The sequence below is a fragment of the Harpia harpyja genome, chromosome 13 (assembly GCF_026419915.1).
Source record: "Harpia harpyja isolate bHarHar1 chromosome 13, bHarHar1 primary haplotype, whole genome shotgun sequence".
NCBI classification, from domain to species: domain Eukaryota; kingdom Metazoa; phylum Chordata; class Aves; order Accipitriformes; family Accipitridae; genus Harpia; species Harpia harpyja.
The window spans coordinates 9,673,685-9,691,557 of record NC_068952.1 but is presented as its reverse complement, the minus strand read 5'-3'; the positions used below and the strand labels follow the sequence as shown (position 1 = coordinate 9,691,557).

The 17,873-nt window shown below is 38.2% G+C and overlaps 1 protein-coding gene across 1 annotated transcript in view; it reads right to left on the bottom strand.

Annotated features, from left to right (window-relative positions):
• Positions 1–9,920: 9,920 nt before the first annotated feature.
• The window catches only part of GPATCH2 (G-patch domain containing 2), a 131,744-nt gene continuing 123,791 nt past the window's right edge, over positions 9,921–17,873 (bottom strand). The window contains exon 10 of the mRNA XM_052805896.1: positions 9,921–13,654. Within this exon, the coding sequence (XP_052661856.1) occupies positions 13,485–13,654 (170 nt within the window). The 3' untranslated portion in view covers positions 9,921–13,484. The remainder of the gene's footprint in view (positions 13,655–17,873) is intronic.

Genomic DNA, 17,873 nt, shown 5'->3' with positions numbered 1-17,873 from the left:
TTTTGTCAGAACTTGCTTCTTAAATTAATCGTTTGCCCTGAAACTTTAAAACTGTTAAGAAGGTGTAACAGTTGCAATTCAAAGTATATGCACAATACTGACCCTCTTTTGCTTTGTTGCACCAGATATCCAATAAGCAAAGCTGCTTCTATTTGTCATAAATGTATAGCTTGCAATAGAGTACAGCTGTGAGATATCTTTCTCAGCAATATTGACTGGTTGATGTCTTTTTACAAATGAGTACTTAAAAAAAAAACTTAGCTGAATAGTCCTAAATGATTATATTTAAAATACAGAAATTATTAAACTATTTACTTCATATATTTTTATGGAAAACCTGCTTATTTAAATACCCTGCACACACTGAATTTCCTGGTTATGAAAAAAGTGAAGAAAAATACTATTTGCTTTTAGGTAATCAGATTCTGTGGGATCTAATCCTATATCCTATTTATGGCTGTGCTAGCTATTCAAAATTAAAATGAACCTTTCATCCGTGTGTATCATAAATGGGCATTTATCAGGATTATATGATTTTGCAATCCATCTGAATATGTAACCAGAATTTGTTTTCTTTCCGTTTCACTATGTAATTACCATGCAACAATAACAAAAGTGACATGTTTGAAGAACAGATAAAATGCTGTAAATTGGCCAGTAATGGTGATATTTCCTCATCTTCTGAAAAACCCATTTATTCTCTCTCTCAACAAATCAAGGCATTGTCAGCCCATACTCATCTTGTGGCCAGAGGGGCCCTACCAATTTCTAGATGTAAGCGAATACTGGAATGCAGATGAGGGCTACTAACTAAGGCTTTCAACCCAGGCAGCTGGTCTTAGCTTGCCTCAATTTCTAAATCATCCATAATGGGGCCAAGACCTCCGAAGCACTAAAAAGAGCGAGCTGACATGCTGGACAAACTGTTAATTTTTTCCTGAAGAAGCTGCTATATTGCACATCTGTCACTGCTGTGCAGACAATTACTCACGGAGTGGAAAAAAATCTGCTGCTTGTTGCTAGTGTAGTTGTTAACAGGCGGAATGAAGAAACACAAGAGCGTAAGAGCCACGACAGGAACGTTTCTCAGCCTTCTCCCTCCTTTTGTAAAACTGTATTTAGAAATTAAAACATGTGGAAGCACCCACGCTCCGCGGCGTGCAGTCTGAATTGCTACAATTATACCCATAACTTAAGTCATTTGATATTCTATAGCTATATTAGAGGTGCGAGTTGCAAAAAGTTTTGTACTTCAACTACTGACTGCCCTGAAAATCTGCCTCCCTAAATTGTTGTGTTGCTCTGTAACACACACAGGTAAGATTTTCAGACACGATCATTGCAAGATGATAAACACAACATGCAAGACATGAGAATAAACCTGCTGAAAGTGTTATTTTTCATGCTACATTTCTTAAATATCTATTAAAATTAACATGAAAAAATGCTCAATTGTAAAACACCCACAAATTTTAGCCTGAGAGGTGCTCAAACTATCATCAATAATTGTTCTGAGCCAAGTGGGGAAATTGATTGCCAGGGGCCCAAAGCAGGGGTAGCCAGCCAGCCTGCGCTCAGTCCTGGAGAGCGTGGGGAGCAGAGCATGGGACCACTCAGTGGATATGAAACCACCCAGGTAGGGCCTCATAATAATATCCATCAAAGTTGGCAAAGGAATCCATAAAAATCACAACCTTCAACCACGATAGCCACACTGGTTATTAAACATTTAGCGTAAATTTGTATAAAATACTGACCAAAGACAGGCTGACTTTTGGAATGGGATTAGTATTTTAATTATTAAATCAGCATACAGAATGATGAAAACATCAGCAAGCGCTGTTCCAGACCTTCCTGATGGCAGGAAAACCTTTGCACAGTAACCTGCTGCTGGTCTACAAGTTTTTTTCCCCCTGGTTTAAGAGGTTATGTGACTCACGTGCCGACTGAAGCATGCACCTGGTTCCAATTCTGCCAACCCCCAACTTTCAGAAGTCTTGACTCGGAACTCCTCTTCCATCAATTAATAATTTCAATTTAAAATAATTAAATTAATTAAGAAAATAAAATATTACCTTCACGGTTCTTTTTCCTTTCCTCTGGCACAGGACCATCAGACACAAATGGGTGATGATTTCCAGGTAAAACTTTGCAAGATAATACACAAACGGAAGCCATGGCTTTCAGCAAAACATATGGTATTACGGGAGACTCCCAGAAGATCATATAGGACATAATCACAAGGCCTCATCCGAGGTCGAAACCAACAAAAAAATTCAAATCCATTTCTAAGGAAGATGGGTTGATACCAGTTTGCAGACCACAACTTCAACAGTAAAAAAGCAGCAGTGGAGAGTCCTGGAGGAAAGGTCCATACTTGCGGAGAACGGGCAGCCAAGAGTGGGATGACAAAAAATGCCCCATGTTCTGCAGGAAAATTTATGAACCATCAAAGAACGCTCTTGTGCAGCTGAGCGGGCGGTGTCTGCGAACCAGAGGATGATTTACGCTGTCTGACAACTCAAAGGCAGAAGACAAGAAGACAACTCTAGTGTACAAATAAAACCAAAAGTGGCAAGAATACCCTTGGCAGCTAGTAGCACTGTCTTGCTGGAGAGAAACCGGGATCTACTTAAAACGTCAGGTGTATAACATAAGGTGTATAACGTAATGAGTCTGTCCGTAGTAGGACACCAGCAGGAGCCTCTGCGATTCATTTGCTAGTTGATTACATATTATCATAAACTTACTAAATAAAATAGTATTTATTACCAGTTGACTCAAAAAAAACCCCCAGCAAAAACTGAACGCTTTCAGGAAAACTTTTAATAAAAATAAAATTTTTGTCGCATTAAACTGACATCCTAAAATACAATAAAGATTATGAAGTTGGGTTAAAAATCAAAACAGAGTAACAGCATATTTCATTTACCAAAGTTAACAGTGTCGAGAAAGTGGCAGCTTGCGCCATTGCAGAAGAGATTTTAATATTTACTTGAACTGGTAGTGAAAAATGGGTGAAAAATGCCACAGAACAGAACAGAACAAAACTTCCACCTGTGCCTGCAGCGACTCCTGCCTGATCAGCAGGCGATGCCCGCAGCAGCAGGCTGGCCACAAACGGACACCAACAATTTAATGCTTCCTCTGAAAACTCCTGCTTCAAGTAACATCCAAAGTGACGAAATCCGGAAAGAAAAAATAACATCTTGACTTCTGGGGGACTGTGACCTCACATGCCTCACACTGCCACACAAGGTCAGCTTTCAGTTTTCCTTTTTGTTTCTGGGTGGTTTAATTGCATTCCTTTACCACGTATATGACCTAAAAATACGTTTAGGAATTTCGTGTTCGCTTGCTGTTAGCATCTTCTCTCGCAAAGGATCCAAACAATCTCAGCTCACCGGGGCCACGTTTATAATACCTACAGTAGCTGAAGAGAAGAACAACTGACTTGGAGTGGCCAGGAAATTTTGGCCAAGATCCCACATAATTTCCCCTTCCACCTACCTTCGTGACCCTTACTTTTTCCTTCTCTTAATCAGTATTTACCGTGAGAAATAGCTGCCGAATGCAGGCCCACACAAACAAAAGGAGAGCTCTCATTCACTGCACACTTCAGAAACTGCGTTTTATCCAGGGAAATTTCTTCAGACTATTTCTCTCTAAAGGTATTTTTCAGAAACAATTAGGATCACAAAGGTAGTATATAAAGTGTCACAGAATTTTTCTATGGCTTGAAAAATAATTATCAGCTTATTTGCATTGTTAAACGTTAATTAGCTATGAATGGTAATTTTTTTTTAACACTGCAATACTTCAATTTCTCATTACAAAATAATTTCAGCTCTATTAATTAGTTCTAACAGTAACTCATAGTAATGGATGACACCTTAAGTGAGCTATTAAATGCACTTTACCACTGATTAGGAAGAAGACAACTAAAAAAACCTGGCCAGGTTTACATAATGACAGAATATGAAACAATACATTGCAGATTTATTGACTTTCATAGAAGCAACTCACCCCTTTTAAGTAACGCAGGCTCAGCAGAACCAGAGGTTTTGTCACACTTCTGTGAGGTATGTGGGGTGACCATTTAACAAATGGCCTAGTGTTTAAGTATTGTTTTCATAATTTTATGTATTACACCATTCTCTGTAGAGATCTACATCTATATGCATGCACACGTACGTGTTTGTGTAGACACATACAGGCAAATAAGTTCATTTTCTCAACTACGCAGTAAAATGTAATTCTTTTTTTTTTTTGTAATTTTTTTTTAGCTTTGCCTTTTTGATTCGCCAGGTCCAAAGACAGCGCAGTGATGTGGTTCTGGCCAAAATGATTCAGCCAGCCACTATCCTGGATGGTGACAAAAATCACCACAGGGTACTTTCCTCGCCACGACACTGTAACCTTTTTTTCATGGTCCAGTAGAGTTAGTCTCGTAGCGGTTCATTGGGAGCGATCTCTCTCAAGCCACTGCCTAAAAATCTGCACCTGTAACAGATCCTGCATGCCAAATGTACGAACCTCACAGATGAACCAGATGCTCTGTTCCATAGTAAAATGGCAGCCCGTGCCAGGAACAGAAACCCGTGGTAGTGGCTACCAAACTCCATGATCAGCATATTTGACCCTTCTGGGAAGTCCAAGCCTGCCCTTACCAGGGTGCTACCTATGACAACACGTCTCAGAAGCTGGTGCTGGCCCTTCTTTAAACCTGAAGTGATTAGCCCGTCGGAGTCAACGTGCCACTGGTCCGCAGGGTGAGCGGCCACAGACCACGCTGCAGAACAGTGGCCGCTGGGGCTGCGGTGATCGAGAAGCAGCACAACCCCAACTTCACATTGGCAAAGACAACTGACACTTTTACTTTGCAGTAACAACAGGTAACGTGGTTACTTCTGGGGACAGCGGAAGATGCTGTCCTTCACAGGCCATTTCGACAATTCCAAAAGAAGCTGCAGAACAAGAACGCGTTTTTCAAAACGTGCTTACTTCGCTGAGCTGGTGCTCCAAGACCTGGCCGCGTAGCCGGAGTCTCCAGACCTGCCCACGTCGCAGCTCCCCGGCAGGAGCCCTGGGCAGCCCTGCCTCCCCAGCCTCCTCACCCAGGCCCGCCTGAACCGGGAGCGTGGAAACCGCTGCCAGGGCAGCCTCCAGCAACTGGGCTATGCCAGAACTACAAAAGCCACACGGCGATTTCAGGTTTTCCAGGTCTTTGCTCTGTGGTGGAGATCGTGCAAGTTTGGAGAGACTTTGTGAGACCTCCTCACTGCGGGGCCTGAAGCCAGAAGGTTTCAGGGGCTGCAAATTGTCAAGGCTTCCAGGCTCTTTAATTTTCCAGGAGGGAGCCTGACTCTGAGCAGTTGGCCTATGGAGGGGGCCTGGTAAAGCCAGAGTTGAAGATGGTGGCAATCTGGTCTCTGAATAACCCGTGGAATACACTGCATCTTGGCCACAGTTTATTGGAAAAGGCACAATTCCACAAAACATTAGATTTTGCTGAATAAACATTCTCTGACACAAAAATTCTTACTTTTTGGATGAATATGGAGTCTAGATAGCGTATGAGAGTAGCTTGATTCTAAGGAGTGGATTTTTTTCCTCTGAAGACATGAATTTGGCACACCATTGTGCAAATACGGATTTTATTCTATTAAATCTAAGCCCGAGAGAGAGAGTCATAATCAGAGGCAGCCCACCCAGTGCAAAGTGCCTCTACTACCAGCTCTCCAGAAGCCCCGAATAGCGTTCACGGCCCTGGATGTTCAAAAGAGAACCCAGCTACGGGAGGAATACTTCTCAGTATTAGCAATAAACATGTGTAACAGGCAAATATCAAGTGCTGAGACTAGTTTACAGGTCTGAACACCTACACCATTTCTCCATGAAGCTTCATCATGGAAAACCCTGTGCCTACTGGGAAAACTGCAGGTAAGTACAACATAGAGGCTGAAAGGTGAGAGGAGTCTCTAGATGGTAAATTCTTCTGTTCCAACACTTTTGCAAGTGGCAACATTCCTGCCCAGACTTCTTGTTCTATCGAATTCCTGGCCAAGAGCTACTGTTTAGCAGCTGACCTATCTTTGTGGGTAATGGGTAGAAATTGCCCAAATTCAGTTAATAAGAACTGTAATTCACTAGCATTCATATGCTCACTGACAAAAAGAAGATGAAAAATAAATCAACTTACACACTACAATGAGTATAAAGGCAATCTGGTAATTGTGTTACTTATTATTTACATCATATTAAGAAAACCCTTAAAACTATTATTGCTTCACTCTCAAAATCTCTCACTTCAGTAATAAGGCATACCATGGCATATAAAAAAGAAATCTGTAACAGATTATTAAAGTGTTCTCTCAGATACTGGAACTATTTGAGTTTAATCAAATTAACATACTGAGTATCACACTGGTATTCTTGTTCATGGAATTTTTACTTCTTATATTAACTATACTTACATATGTATGGTTTATGTTGTAGATCATATCTATTACTACCGGAAATGAGAGGGCCAACCTCACATATACTGAGAGTTTGGGATTTAGAAAATTTTAGATAAATACTCCACTTTCTTCACAAATGGCAGAACATCTAGATACTTGAGGTAATCTGGAACATTTTGGAAAAAAATAAGGCAACTCATGTGGAATTCAAACTTAACACTTAAGACTTGAAACCAAAAGCATAAAATTGAAAATTTGCCTACTTGCAAATGCAACTGGAAAAATTCTTGTGCCCTCCACTACAATATTCTGTAAGAAAACTGCCAAGTTCATGCAAGAGAGAAACCAATGGGAGTATGGTGAACAGCAGTAAGGGTCTTCAAAGAAATCAATGATCTAAATGCAGAAACATTTTATGGAAGGAAAACCAAAACCCATTTGTCCTGATTCTTCAAAGAATCTCCTCGCACCAGTTAAATCTACCGTATAGGATAATAAGTTGAAACCACATTATAGGCAATTTCCAAGGAAGCTGAATGAAAAAAATCACAGCTCATTAAAGCAGAAAAGAACCCCTCTTGGAAATGGACAAGCAGGGAGCAATATGAGGTCCAGCACCAACAATATGAGATGCTTGAGAAGAAGATGGAAGAAGTTTGAGAGCGGACAAGTGTAGAATAAGCTGACTCACTGAGAAAGTTTGAAGGATTCAAAGCGGTAGATGCACGAGAAGTTTAACTTACCTCAGGTACTAAAACTGCCAGCATCCTTCAAAGGTGGGTCAAAACACTGAGTCTGTTTTGCCAAACACTTTGACACCTTTTTTGTAAATTAGAGAAAATACTACTTAGGACATTTACATTTTCCTTCTGCATACTTCTGATGGATGTTTTCCCTTACTCGTCTGCCCCTAAACTTACAAGAGATTTCAAATTTCTCATTGTATCATAGCCTCAGAAGTGATTTTGATCCCTTCCATTATCTACAATTCATACTTTTCTGCTATAGCCTTTTGGAATTGAAAACATTTTATAGTGTCCCCCCCCCTTTTCTTGTTACTTTGCTGGAATGAAAGACTACATAACACATACAGAATCAACTACCCAGTACTAGACTGACGGCCCAATGGTGTCAACTGCGGCCCAGACAGCCTGGTGTGAGCAGTTCGTTGTGTGTTATTTCGAGCTGTGCAAAATGGAGAGATTCCAGACTGAAACGGCACCCTGACTCCCTGCACTGCTGGGATGTACTGCGTTTGGTACTGAAAGGATAGATAGACCGACATTAACCACAAGCCACCTATACGTTACAGCAGCCAAACAGGTGCTCTAAAGAAACTCCACGCTGAAGATGGGCCAGCACTATCCAGCAAAGAGGCAGCTGACTCCAGGGGTCTGCGGGAACTCTGATGCCATGGAAAATTTAGGACCCGTATCTTTTACAGGGAAGGAAGTTAAGGCCCCAATCTGCAAACACTTGCATGCATGCTTATTTTTAGAACTATGTAGTACTTCACATCTTGAAGTCAATGGAGATACTTATGTGCAGAAAGTATCACATATCTTCAGTCTTCATCGGCTTGGGACCACAGGAAAGAGAGGGGCCAACACAACAGCCTGCCCAGGCTAAAGAAATTTCAAGTTTTCAGTGTCAAAATCTCTTACAACTGATGAAGGCAACAGTAGGCCATTCAGAAAACTGGCCTAGGGAGGTACTGAAAAGCAACTTCACTAGACTAGTAGAAATGATAGAAAATCTTGAATGGCATCACTTAGCATATACGTGAGATTACACTTTAAGAGAGAAAACATTAGGTATTATCACTTAAAACATATATAGGATTATACCTTTTCAGAAAAATGGACAAATACTAAGGATGAAAGACAACACTAAGGACAAGGCACAACTAAACTGAGCATATCTATGATCAAACATTCTGAAAGATAGTATTTTAATAAGCTTGCATATTTAATCAGTGTAAATATATTACAATAAAACATACATTCCTCAGAGACTAATGACTTATATTCACAGTTTCAGAAGTCAGGCTCCTCAGTACTTAATCATAACAACGCTATAAGCAGTCAGACCAAAATCATAACTTTCTAGAGATGGAATACCTCTTGTTAATACAAACCACTTTTCACAGCTGTTAATAACCACAGTTCTCACAGGTGCAGAAGATCAAGTTTACAGAATCACAGTGATTTTCAGCCTTTTACTTAAAGATTGAATATTCAAATACAAGCAATATACCATCACGGTCAAAACACCTCCAGCATCTGTTTTGTCATAGGACAGAAGAGAACCATAGGAAGCCCAAACATTTTCACTAGAGTTACTTACTACCAGTCAATCATGAAACTTTCATTGCTTTTGTAAAGTTTTCCACTACAACTTAAAGCACACTTACATTAAAAACGTTGTTGATAGTTTTACTGGACAAACTCTCTTATAGCTTAGCAAATAGTAGGTACAGCTTGTATCAATCTACGCTGGTAAAGTTTTTACATAGTTTTTTTAGCGAAACCCCCCACTTGAGGCAAGCAGAATATCCATGCTGGAATTGCTGCACCTCCTCCAAGACTTTTTCTGGTATAGAGAGGTTGTGGTGGTGGTGGGGAAATCCCAATCTTAAATACTGTATCTGTAAAAAAACTCCACTTGACCACAATAAAACCTTTTCCAGGGAAAATTCAAAGCAAAAACATATAACAATCTTTTAAAATGCCATCTTCTCATTTAACATTTTACATTAGCTTTGCAGCTGGACTACAGGTAGATAAAGAAATAATTTGGACTGTGTTTTTTCAGACTGAACATGCACACTGCCCTTAGGTATGGGACTCTATTGCGGGTAACTCGGTTATGCAACTGCTGTGTGCTAACTATGCCACCGCTCCTGAAAATTCTGCTAGGGATGAAAGTCTAATTAAAAAGTCTGTTGACTCTAGAGTAAGAGGCAAGGGATCCCCATTTCTGATATGCCTTTACTGAAACTGCCCTGGGGAGCATGGGGAGAGGGAAAGTAAAACAAAGGTTGTGTGAGTTCTCCTTGGAGGAACAGTTTTGGAGAACTATTTGAAGAGAAAGCACAAGGTCCTGTCACAGTTATCAAAGTATACACATATTTTACTCTTTAGTGAAGAGAACTTGTATTTAAACGTCTTAGAAGACTATGATAACAAAAGTACTGCAAACATCTTAAACGAGGCATTTCCTGATGTTGTGGTGTAACCTTTTCAGCTGGATCATAATAACCCAGAAAAGAAGTACTAGTAAAAAGGTACATATAAGGTAGCATAATAGCTTTAGCATAATATGCATCTGCTTGGTACAAGATATTAGCCACCTTAATTATATTTTCTAGAAACAGCATGTTTTTATACTCACCCATGCAATAACAACGCTATTGAAAAGGGCAGTTTAAAGAAAAGAACATACAAAACCCATGAAGAATGGAGTCTATTTATTTTATTTCATCTTGCATTTGTGTTGTTAAAGCAAAGCATTCTATACATATTATTTAGCTATTTACTGCCATTCTACACCCATTATTGACCTAATTGCAGAAAGACAAATGCAGGGACAAACTTGTTAGAATGAGCATATCGATAACGCTTCTCTGACTTTGACAAGTATTTATTTAAAAATAAGATACTGCTCATGGGTTTCTTTTATTAACAGTTAATGGCTCAATTCACAGAACTTTGAGACACCGTGGAACATGTAGCAAAACGCAACGCTGATAATACATAATGTCTCTTCACTAAACATTCTGCAGAGGAAGAATATTATGGTAACAGCTGAGCTACTGATTAATCAAACACCTAAATGGAAAGAATCTGGCAAGTAATGGATGGTAACTTTTAGATACAAGATGATCCTGTATTTATTTATGTAGGCAAAAAAACCCTTCAGTGTCACAGCCATTAAGAATTATTATCTGAAAATACTTGTATATGTATTTTAAAGTAATGTGAGCCAGCTTTATAGCAGGTATCACAGTATGATTGCAAGTTAGGTATGGGAAAGACCTGAAATAAAAAAAAAAAGCAATAAATCAAAGTACTTTGACCTGTTTCAAAGCCAACTAACATTGCAACGGCTTAAAAGAGAAAAAGTACAATTCATTTTTGTTTTGTTTCTTAACACTACTTTTAACTGTGCAAAATCACACTACTGGAGTATCTTTAAAACCACTCCTGTGAGATGTGGAAAAACAGAAATGAAATGATAGTGTGAGTCTGAATGGGAGTTTTACCACAACAAAAAAAATCTCAAAACACTACATTAAAATATTTTAATAAATCATTTTGTTCTACAGCTTCTAACAGATAAAGTTGACTGTCAGCTGTGGCATCTGTGAGAATACCTGCTGGAAAACAGACAAAGTGTATCTATCTCTATATCAAAATCAATTTGACTAATCTTAATGTCTAATAGTTTCTCACTAATAGACTGATTTAAAACAAAAAGTTCTAAGATTTCCAAGCAGACTAAATAGTTCTTCCATTATGGTTGTTTACTAGGTTGGCTGCTTCACTGTATCTGTATTAATGGATGAATAAGGAGTTGAATGGGCTAAAGAGGTTTTCTCTCAACATGTATCCATTATTTCCCTCTTATCTTTTTAGAACAGGAAACATTTTCAAGTACTTTTGGAGCTGCAGACTGATTTCTTGAGAAACTACTACTACAGTAAATTGCACAGAAATATTTCAAACAAGTGTTATATGTGCCATACTTAGAATTTCCAGACCAAGATACAGAGGTGTTGTAACCAAAGCAAAACAATGGAATTTTAACTGAGAATGAATATTCCTTTACGGTTTTGCAAACAGAGCTAGAACAATCAGAACTTAAAGATTCACTTTCAGAATTCTCATGTTTAAAATTATTTTAAGGATTTTTTGATTGTGGTGTAAAATACAAAGAGGTCTTTAGAATTCACTTGCTCTCAGTAGCACATTGCATTGAAAGAATGGGAGCATGTCACAAGTTCATTATTGTAAATAACACTTATACAAGTGGGCACCTCTGCTAGCTGCAGAATTCCAGGCTCTCAGCCCTTTGCAATTATGTGGCCCTGAAATTCTTTGGATATGGAATGTATTTAACTCAGTTTAGTTGTGCAAGAGATATGTGAAGTGGCAAACTCACATTATGCTATGCCCCCAAACCTTCCAATAAAAAGTGTATGTATTGATTATAAATCCCTAGTCTGTTTAAAATTTCTTATCATTTCAAAAAGTAAAACCACACAATCATATAAAGTATTTAAACAGCAATAAATAGTTCTCCTGAAACTCAGAGAACATGTGCATTCAGCTATCATTAAAAACAATATCAGGTACTAACCTTTTACTCTACACTACATGTATGGTGAAACAATGTTCCCAAACCGACAGTACTTACAGTGGGAAGCATGAACAGTTCTTTTAAGCAAATTCAATGCTATAATGCTGCTACTACTTCTTTTCCTCGTATTATTTTTCTGGAAAAATGGGTGAAGTTGAGAGAGGAAAAGAAAAATAATAAAAATACTTCTTAAAATTCATGACTATATTTCACAGTCACATGAAGGAAGCTGTGCTCTTTTTATTCTAAGGAAATATCTTTGCAAGCATCTGCAAGGAAGTATTTTTCTCTGCAGTTTGGTATCAGAGGAAGGGAGACATGCTCCTCTTGAAGAAAAAAAAGACTGGAGAATCAAATCCTGTTCCCTCTGCAGCCAGGGTAAATATTGCCAGCTACTACAGGGGTGGGTGGGGAGGAGGGCAGGATTTTCCCTTTACTCCATCTGAACAACAGTTTCCTTCAGCCCTATCATTTAATTTTAAAGTGGAATTTGTTTTATACTGCAGACCAATAAGTACCCTAGGAACTTGATTGGTTCGGGCTTAATGAAATTGCTTCTGCTGACATTAGATACATTAGGATACTGATTAAAACACTTAATGATCCCTCTTGATTTTAAATTGCTAGCTTAGATTTGCGAGATGTCAAAGTATCTTTTTCCTTCCTTTCCTCCACCCTAATCCTTCTCCTTGCCCTTTTTCTGTTCATGATCCTTAAAGGTTGTGGCTCATTGGCACCAGCACGATCACAAACCAAATGATAACACGATGTTGAACACTGCGTTGTTTAAAATATGCCAAAACCCAGAGTATAAACACTGAAACAGTCATCTTTAAAATACAATTTCCTGGTTCAAAGCTCAAACTATTCTTAAATGTGGAAACACTGAGGATTATTAATATAAAGGGAAATCCAAAGTCAGAATAAACTTTAACTTTTAAAAATATTTACTGAAAAAAGATAATCCTGTAAATGTAAAAACAAGTATAAAAGCTTTACTTTTGAGCTTGAACGTGGAAGACAGTGATACATTGCCAAATAATGGTGTTGGAATGGCATTCCTATGACAACAAAGCCATTTTTCATGCTCTCATACAAAATTGCATACCATATCACCTTCCAGTGGGAAACGTGTATATCTTATGGGCAAAATGACAGCTTATCCACAAATATTGTTAAACACTAGAAATACCAGGTTTGGAAACTTTGCCTGAAAAGGGGGAAAACACAATAGCTGTAAAAAGTTCTATTTTCCTTCAACAAATCTTATCAAGACTCTTGAGATGAAATTATAGTTACAAAAAAAATTTGCTTATATACTAAAACCTGCTGTGTCAGAAGCTTTTATGAAAAAAAGTGAATATACTGAATTTTATGCTTAATACAAACTTTAAGACCACAGAAAATAAAAAAGTAGAAGTTTTTGTATATTTTAGCACCATTATAAAGTTAGACTTGAATGCCGGTTCTGTCACTGTGGCTGTACCTTGCAGCTGGTGTAGCTAATGTGAAGCACATTGACTTCAGTGATCTTTAAGAGAAGAATAACTGGATTTGCCGATCACAACAAATAATATGTTTGCTTTTTTTTTTTTCTTTTTTCTTGTCTTGTTAAATTAATTTTGAACTTTATTTTTATCAGGCAGCCAGAGTGCATTTCTGTCAGCTAAATCCAAGTCCGAGTCCTTTTGGTCTCTGGACGGCTCGTATTGGCTCTGCTATTCCTTTGCCGTCTGGTCCAAGGCCCGTGCCAGGGGTCCAGCCCATACTCTGAAGCATTCTGTTTCCAATGTTGTTTTCTGGGATTGGTTGGGTGTTTTCACCTACAAACCCTGAGATTAAAGAAACACAGCATTAATCAGCACTGCCTGCCATGTGGAGAAGAGCAGGATAATCTCTCTTAAAGCTTTAAACCTTCTTATGCTCCTAATTCATCTAATAGGTTGCTAGAACAGGCTGTCTTTGCACATGTTGACCTCCTGACTGCATATGATTCTAAATCATACAGTCTTACACTCTGCATTATTTTTAATGTTTTTAAAGACTCACTCAGGTTTTAAGTATGACAATTATTGTCACAGATCTTTTATATTCTAATACAGTGGATTTTACATCAGTCTCAAAGAACATCCATCACCTGCACAAGTCTACCAACACATCAGCAAGATTACCTGAATTTCTTGTCCTATACAGTTACTAAGCCGAGGCATATCATAGTAACATGACCATCTTTCCATTCTTAGCAATATTTATCAATGTGTTTCAATAGAACACAATAAATAATTTCTGATTAAACAATTACAGCTATTACAGAAAAAGTACAGACAAGTGGTCTACTATTCTGAAATTCAGCTGTATCTTTACTCAGTTTCTCTTTTACTGAACATTGTAAGACAGATTTGATACATCCTAGTTTTTTGGTATTTTCAATGCCATTTAGTGTTGTTTACACTTTTCTCTCCATACCATCTGTGAGAGACTGAAAGAGTTAATGTCTGGGTCGTGACACCATCAAGATCTCTGAGAAAAGCTGCATACATACCGCAGAAAATGCAGAAAAGATTGTCAGGACTGCAAGTGTTAATATAACAGATTCATTTTTTTAATAACCAATTTTTTTCTTCCATGAATGTATCATAAAAAAAAAAAAAGTGAAGTCAAGTAACAAAGTGTTTTTTTCCCTCATCAGCCAAACTCCTCAAGCTAGAGAAGATAAGCCTTCCCATATATAACTGTCTTGCATGAGGGATACAAATGATACTTAGTTCAATAACCTGCATGTTACACCATGCAAACAATCTTAAAAAGGGCTGAAGTTTTTGAACTAACACAAGCAGTTGCAGGTAGGCAGCTGGATTTTGTTTTCAGCTTTGCTCAACATCTCCCTCCCCCCTGACAAAAGAACAACCCCCCCCCCCTACCATGTGCCCAGCTTCAAATATTATCTGTTTAACTTTCTACCTATTGATTCTGGCCTGCTACTTTTTGAAAAATACTGTAGAAGGAGACTGTGGTTTTGGAGACTATCATGTCTTCAATCAAGAACTTACCACTGACAAGCAGCTAGCTCATCATTATATTAACTTACTAAATAAGAACACAGGAAAAGTTGAATATGCATATCTGAAAAGCCTCATTTATCACACACACAAAAAAGCAAAGCCCCACAGTGGAAACCACATACAGAGACAGAAGTTCAAAACGAGAGGTGCACGTTAAAAACCTCATGATGATTGCAATGATGAATTTAGAGTACTCCAGCATTAACCACTATAGATCCGTTCATATTCAGTAAAATGCTGGCTACATAAAAGGTAGAGGGCTTCCTAGTATCTCAGTTCCTGAGTCAAAGAAAAAGGGAAACGCATTGAGAGAAAGCATCCTTTAATACTGGTTTGAAGCTATGCTTAATGCTAGGCTTAAAATAAAGGCTTTTAAGTCAGAAGCCTCCAGTTCCCGAGAGGGTTCCTCTTGAACTGACCAGCACAAAATTCAATGTCCAAGACTTCCTTTCTTTTCAGGCCCCCACAGGCAGAGGCAATTTTCATACAGGCGAGTCCCTGACACTGCCTGGCATACACAACACAGGCTTTGCAACCTTCTTTGTTATACTTTCTAGCTCAGAAAAAGGGAAAGAAAAAAGGCTACTGTTCAACAAAAGTTCCGGTAAACCTCGCAGGTAAAATCCTGGAAGTGTGTTTTGGTCCACTTTTCACAACAAGTGATGGTAAGAAATGGACCATTGTTCCAATGAACATCTGTGGAACAATTATGGGAAAAACTTAAAAGGGAGGAAAGATCCAACAGACCCGCCAAGTAGGAAAGAGCAAGGGTAAGAGTATATTTCATATATCTAAGAATTGGAAATACTAAACCATTCATAATCCTGCTTAGGTAAAGACAGCAATGCTGCTGGAACGGTTTGCAAGGCACAGCCTGAGACAATGTAAACAGCTTTTTTGTTAGTCTATTTGGGGGAAAAACCCACAGACCTTTTTCTGTAACAGATGTACCTTTCTATATGAATTTCAGTTCTCAAGACAGCCAGAGCAACCTTACAAAAAAGATGTACGAAAGAACAACCTGTATCCTGATACGTTATTTAATAAATTGATGTTTCCATTTTTTGATAAATTTTGAAGTAGCTTGATATTTTTTTTTTTCTGTGACTGACAGGATAATTGGAATACTTTTTGTTTTGAAAGACATAAGTACTTTTAGAATGTATACTATAACTATTTTTCCTTCCACTGTACATACTTTTCTAACTCCTGTTAGAAGGCTGAAACCTCCCCTGAAGAGTTCTGTTTTTTTCTTATACGTTACCAGCTTTAAAAAAAAAAAAAAAAAGAAAAAAAGAAAAGAAAAAGAAAAAAAGAGCAGAAACCACCATAACCTTGGCTTCACAACTCACTTTTGGGCAAACAATCAAACAGCATACACTGTCCAAATGATAGTGTGTTTGGAGGATATGTATTGCAGCAAGAATAAGGAAAAACCAAAACCCCACCCAACTTGCCTATGTTACTAATTGACTAATTACTCCTGCTTGCAAACGAGGTGAATATGGATAGCTTTTATTTTAATTGTGAAAAGTATTTCATATATGCAGGCCATTCTTTTGCAGTATAGTCAGGTTTTATATAAATATTATCTATATCTGTCTTTAATATTCCAGCAATTTTCACACATCATTTGAAAAATTTATCTGTAACATAACATATTTTACTCGAATCAGAAGAACATGGGTAGTAGTATTGCTCTCTTCCTCCATTCCATGACCAATCAGCAATCGGAAGAAAAAAATTTGTATTGCTGATTGACTGCATGACAGAAGAGAGCTCTTAAAAATCATGCCACACTGTGTGCTATTCCCCTGACCCCCATTCCTGTGCTTTGGGCTTTTATTTTCTAATTAAAAGCAGTAATTGTCCTTGCAATATTAATCTTCAAGTTCAGTTTTTAATTCATGCCTATGGCACTTCTTGGACTAGCCAGTAGGGCCTGTTAGAGAGAATGGTCCAAGCACATTGGCCTTGAAACCTGCTGTGCTACCTCTGGGACGTGTTCAGTCTCGACCCACCCAGGAGCAAGAGCAAAATCAACCACCGCGCCATCCCACAAAAAATAACCATGCAAAACCAGATTAAGAAAAAAAAGCGGGTGTATGTTTTTCTAAGTTTATTGCTCTGTGAGGCTTTGTGGGGTTCCTGGAGTTACGAGGAAGTCTCTGTACTAATAACTTGTAGGAATGTTCTGTGCAGAGCCCTTTCTTTCTACAGACTGAAAATGTTTTAGTAACCATAACAACTTGGTTCCTGATCTACCAGATGAGTAGTCTGCATGTAGAAGTGGCTGCCAGTACACAAGTGAGAGGCAAACACTGAGGAACAGTAACTTGCTTGAAAAGACAGCACTGTAAAATACCCTCACTTACGTTCCTTCTCTTTGCAATACTGCCAAATGAAATTAAAAAAAAAGGCCAATCCTCAAACCTTTGTGTATATGAATAGACACGCTTCAAGGTCTACACGTATTATGCATATGACCTTACATACATGGAATATGGGACGTATGAGTAGAAAGAGGCAAAACTGGGAAGGGGAAAACAAAAAACTCATCACATTTGTTTAATTTTTGGTATGATATTTATGATGGCATTAAAGGCAGGTTTCAATGAAAAATAAAGGTATGTAATTTTTTCTTAACAGCTGTTGAGACAGGTATGTCCTGGTTAAACAGTACACTAGCATTCAGTGCCATACCCTTGATTTTACAGTGATTGCCATGAATTAATTTAATTCCATCTGTAAGCTAAAATCAGATCAGAGGTCTAATGCTGCTGCAGGCTCCACATCTGTTTAATCATTTTTGGATACAACAGCTTGCAAAAGTTCAGGTTTTAAATTTGCTTCATATTTAAGAAACAATGTTACACCAGTGTACAACATCTTCAGCAGGAAAGAAATGAGCCTATGCACAGTTTTTGATCTGACAGATCCATTTTATTTGCAAAATGTTTCTAAAAAAATTGAAAGATCACCAATTAAG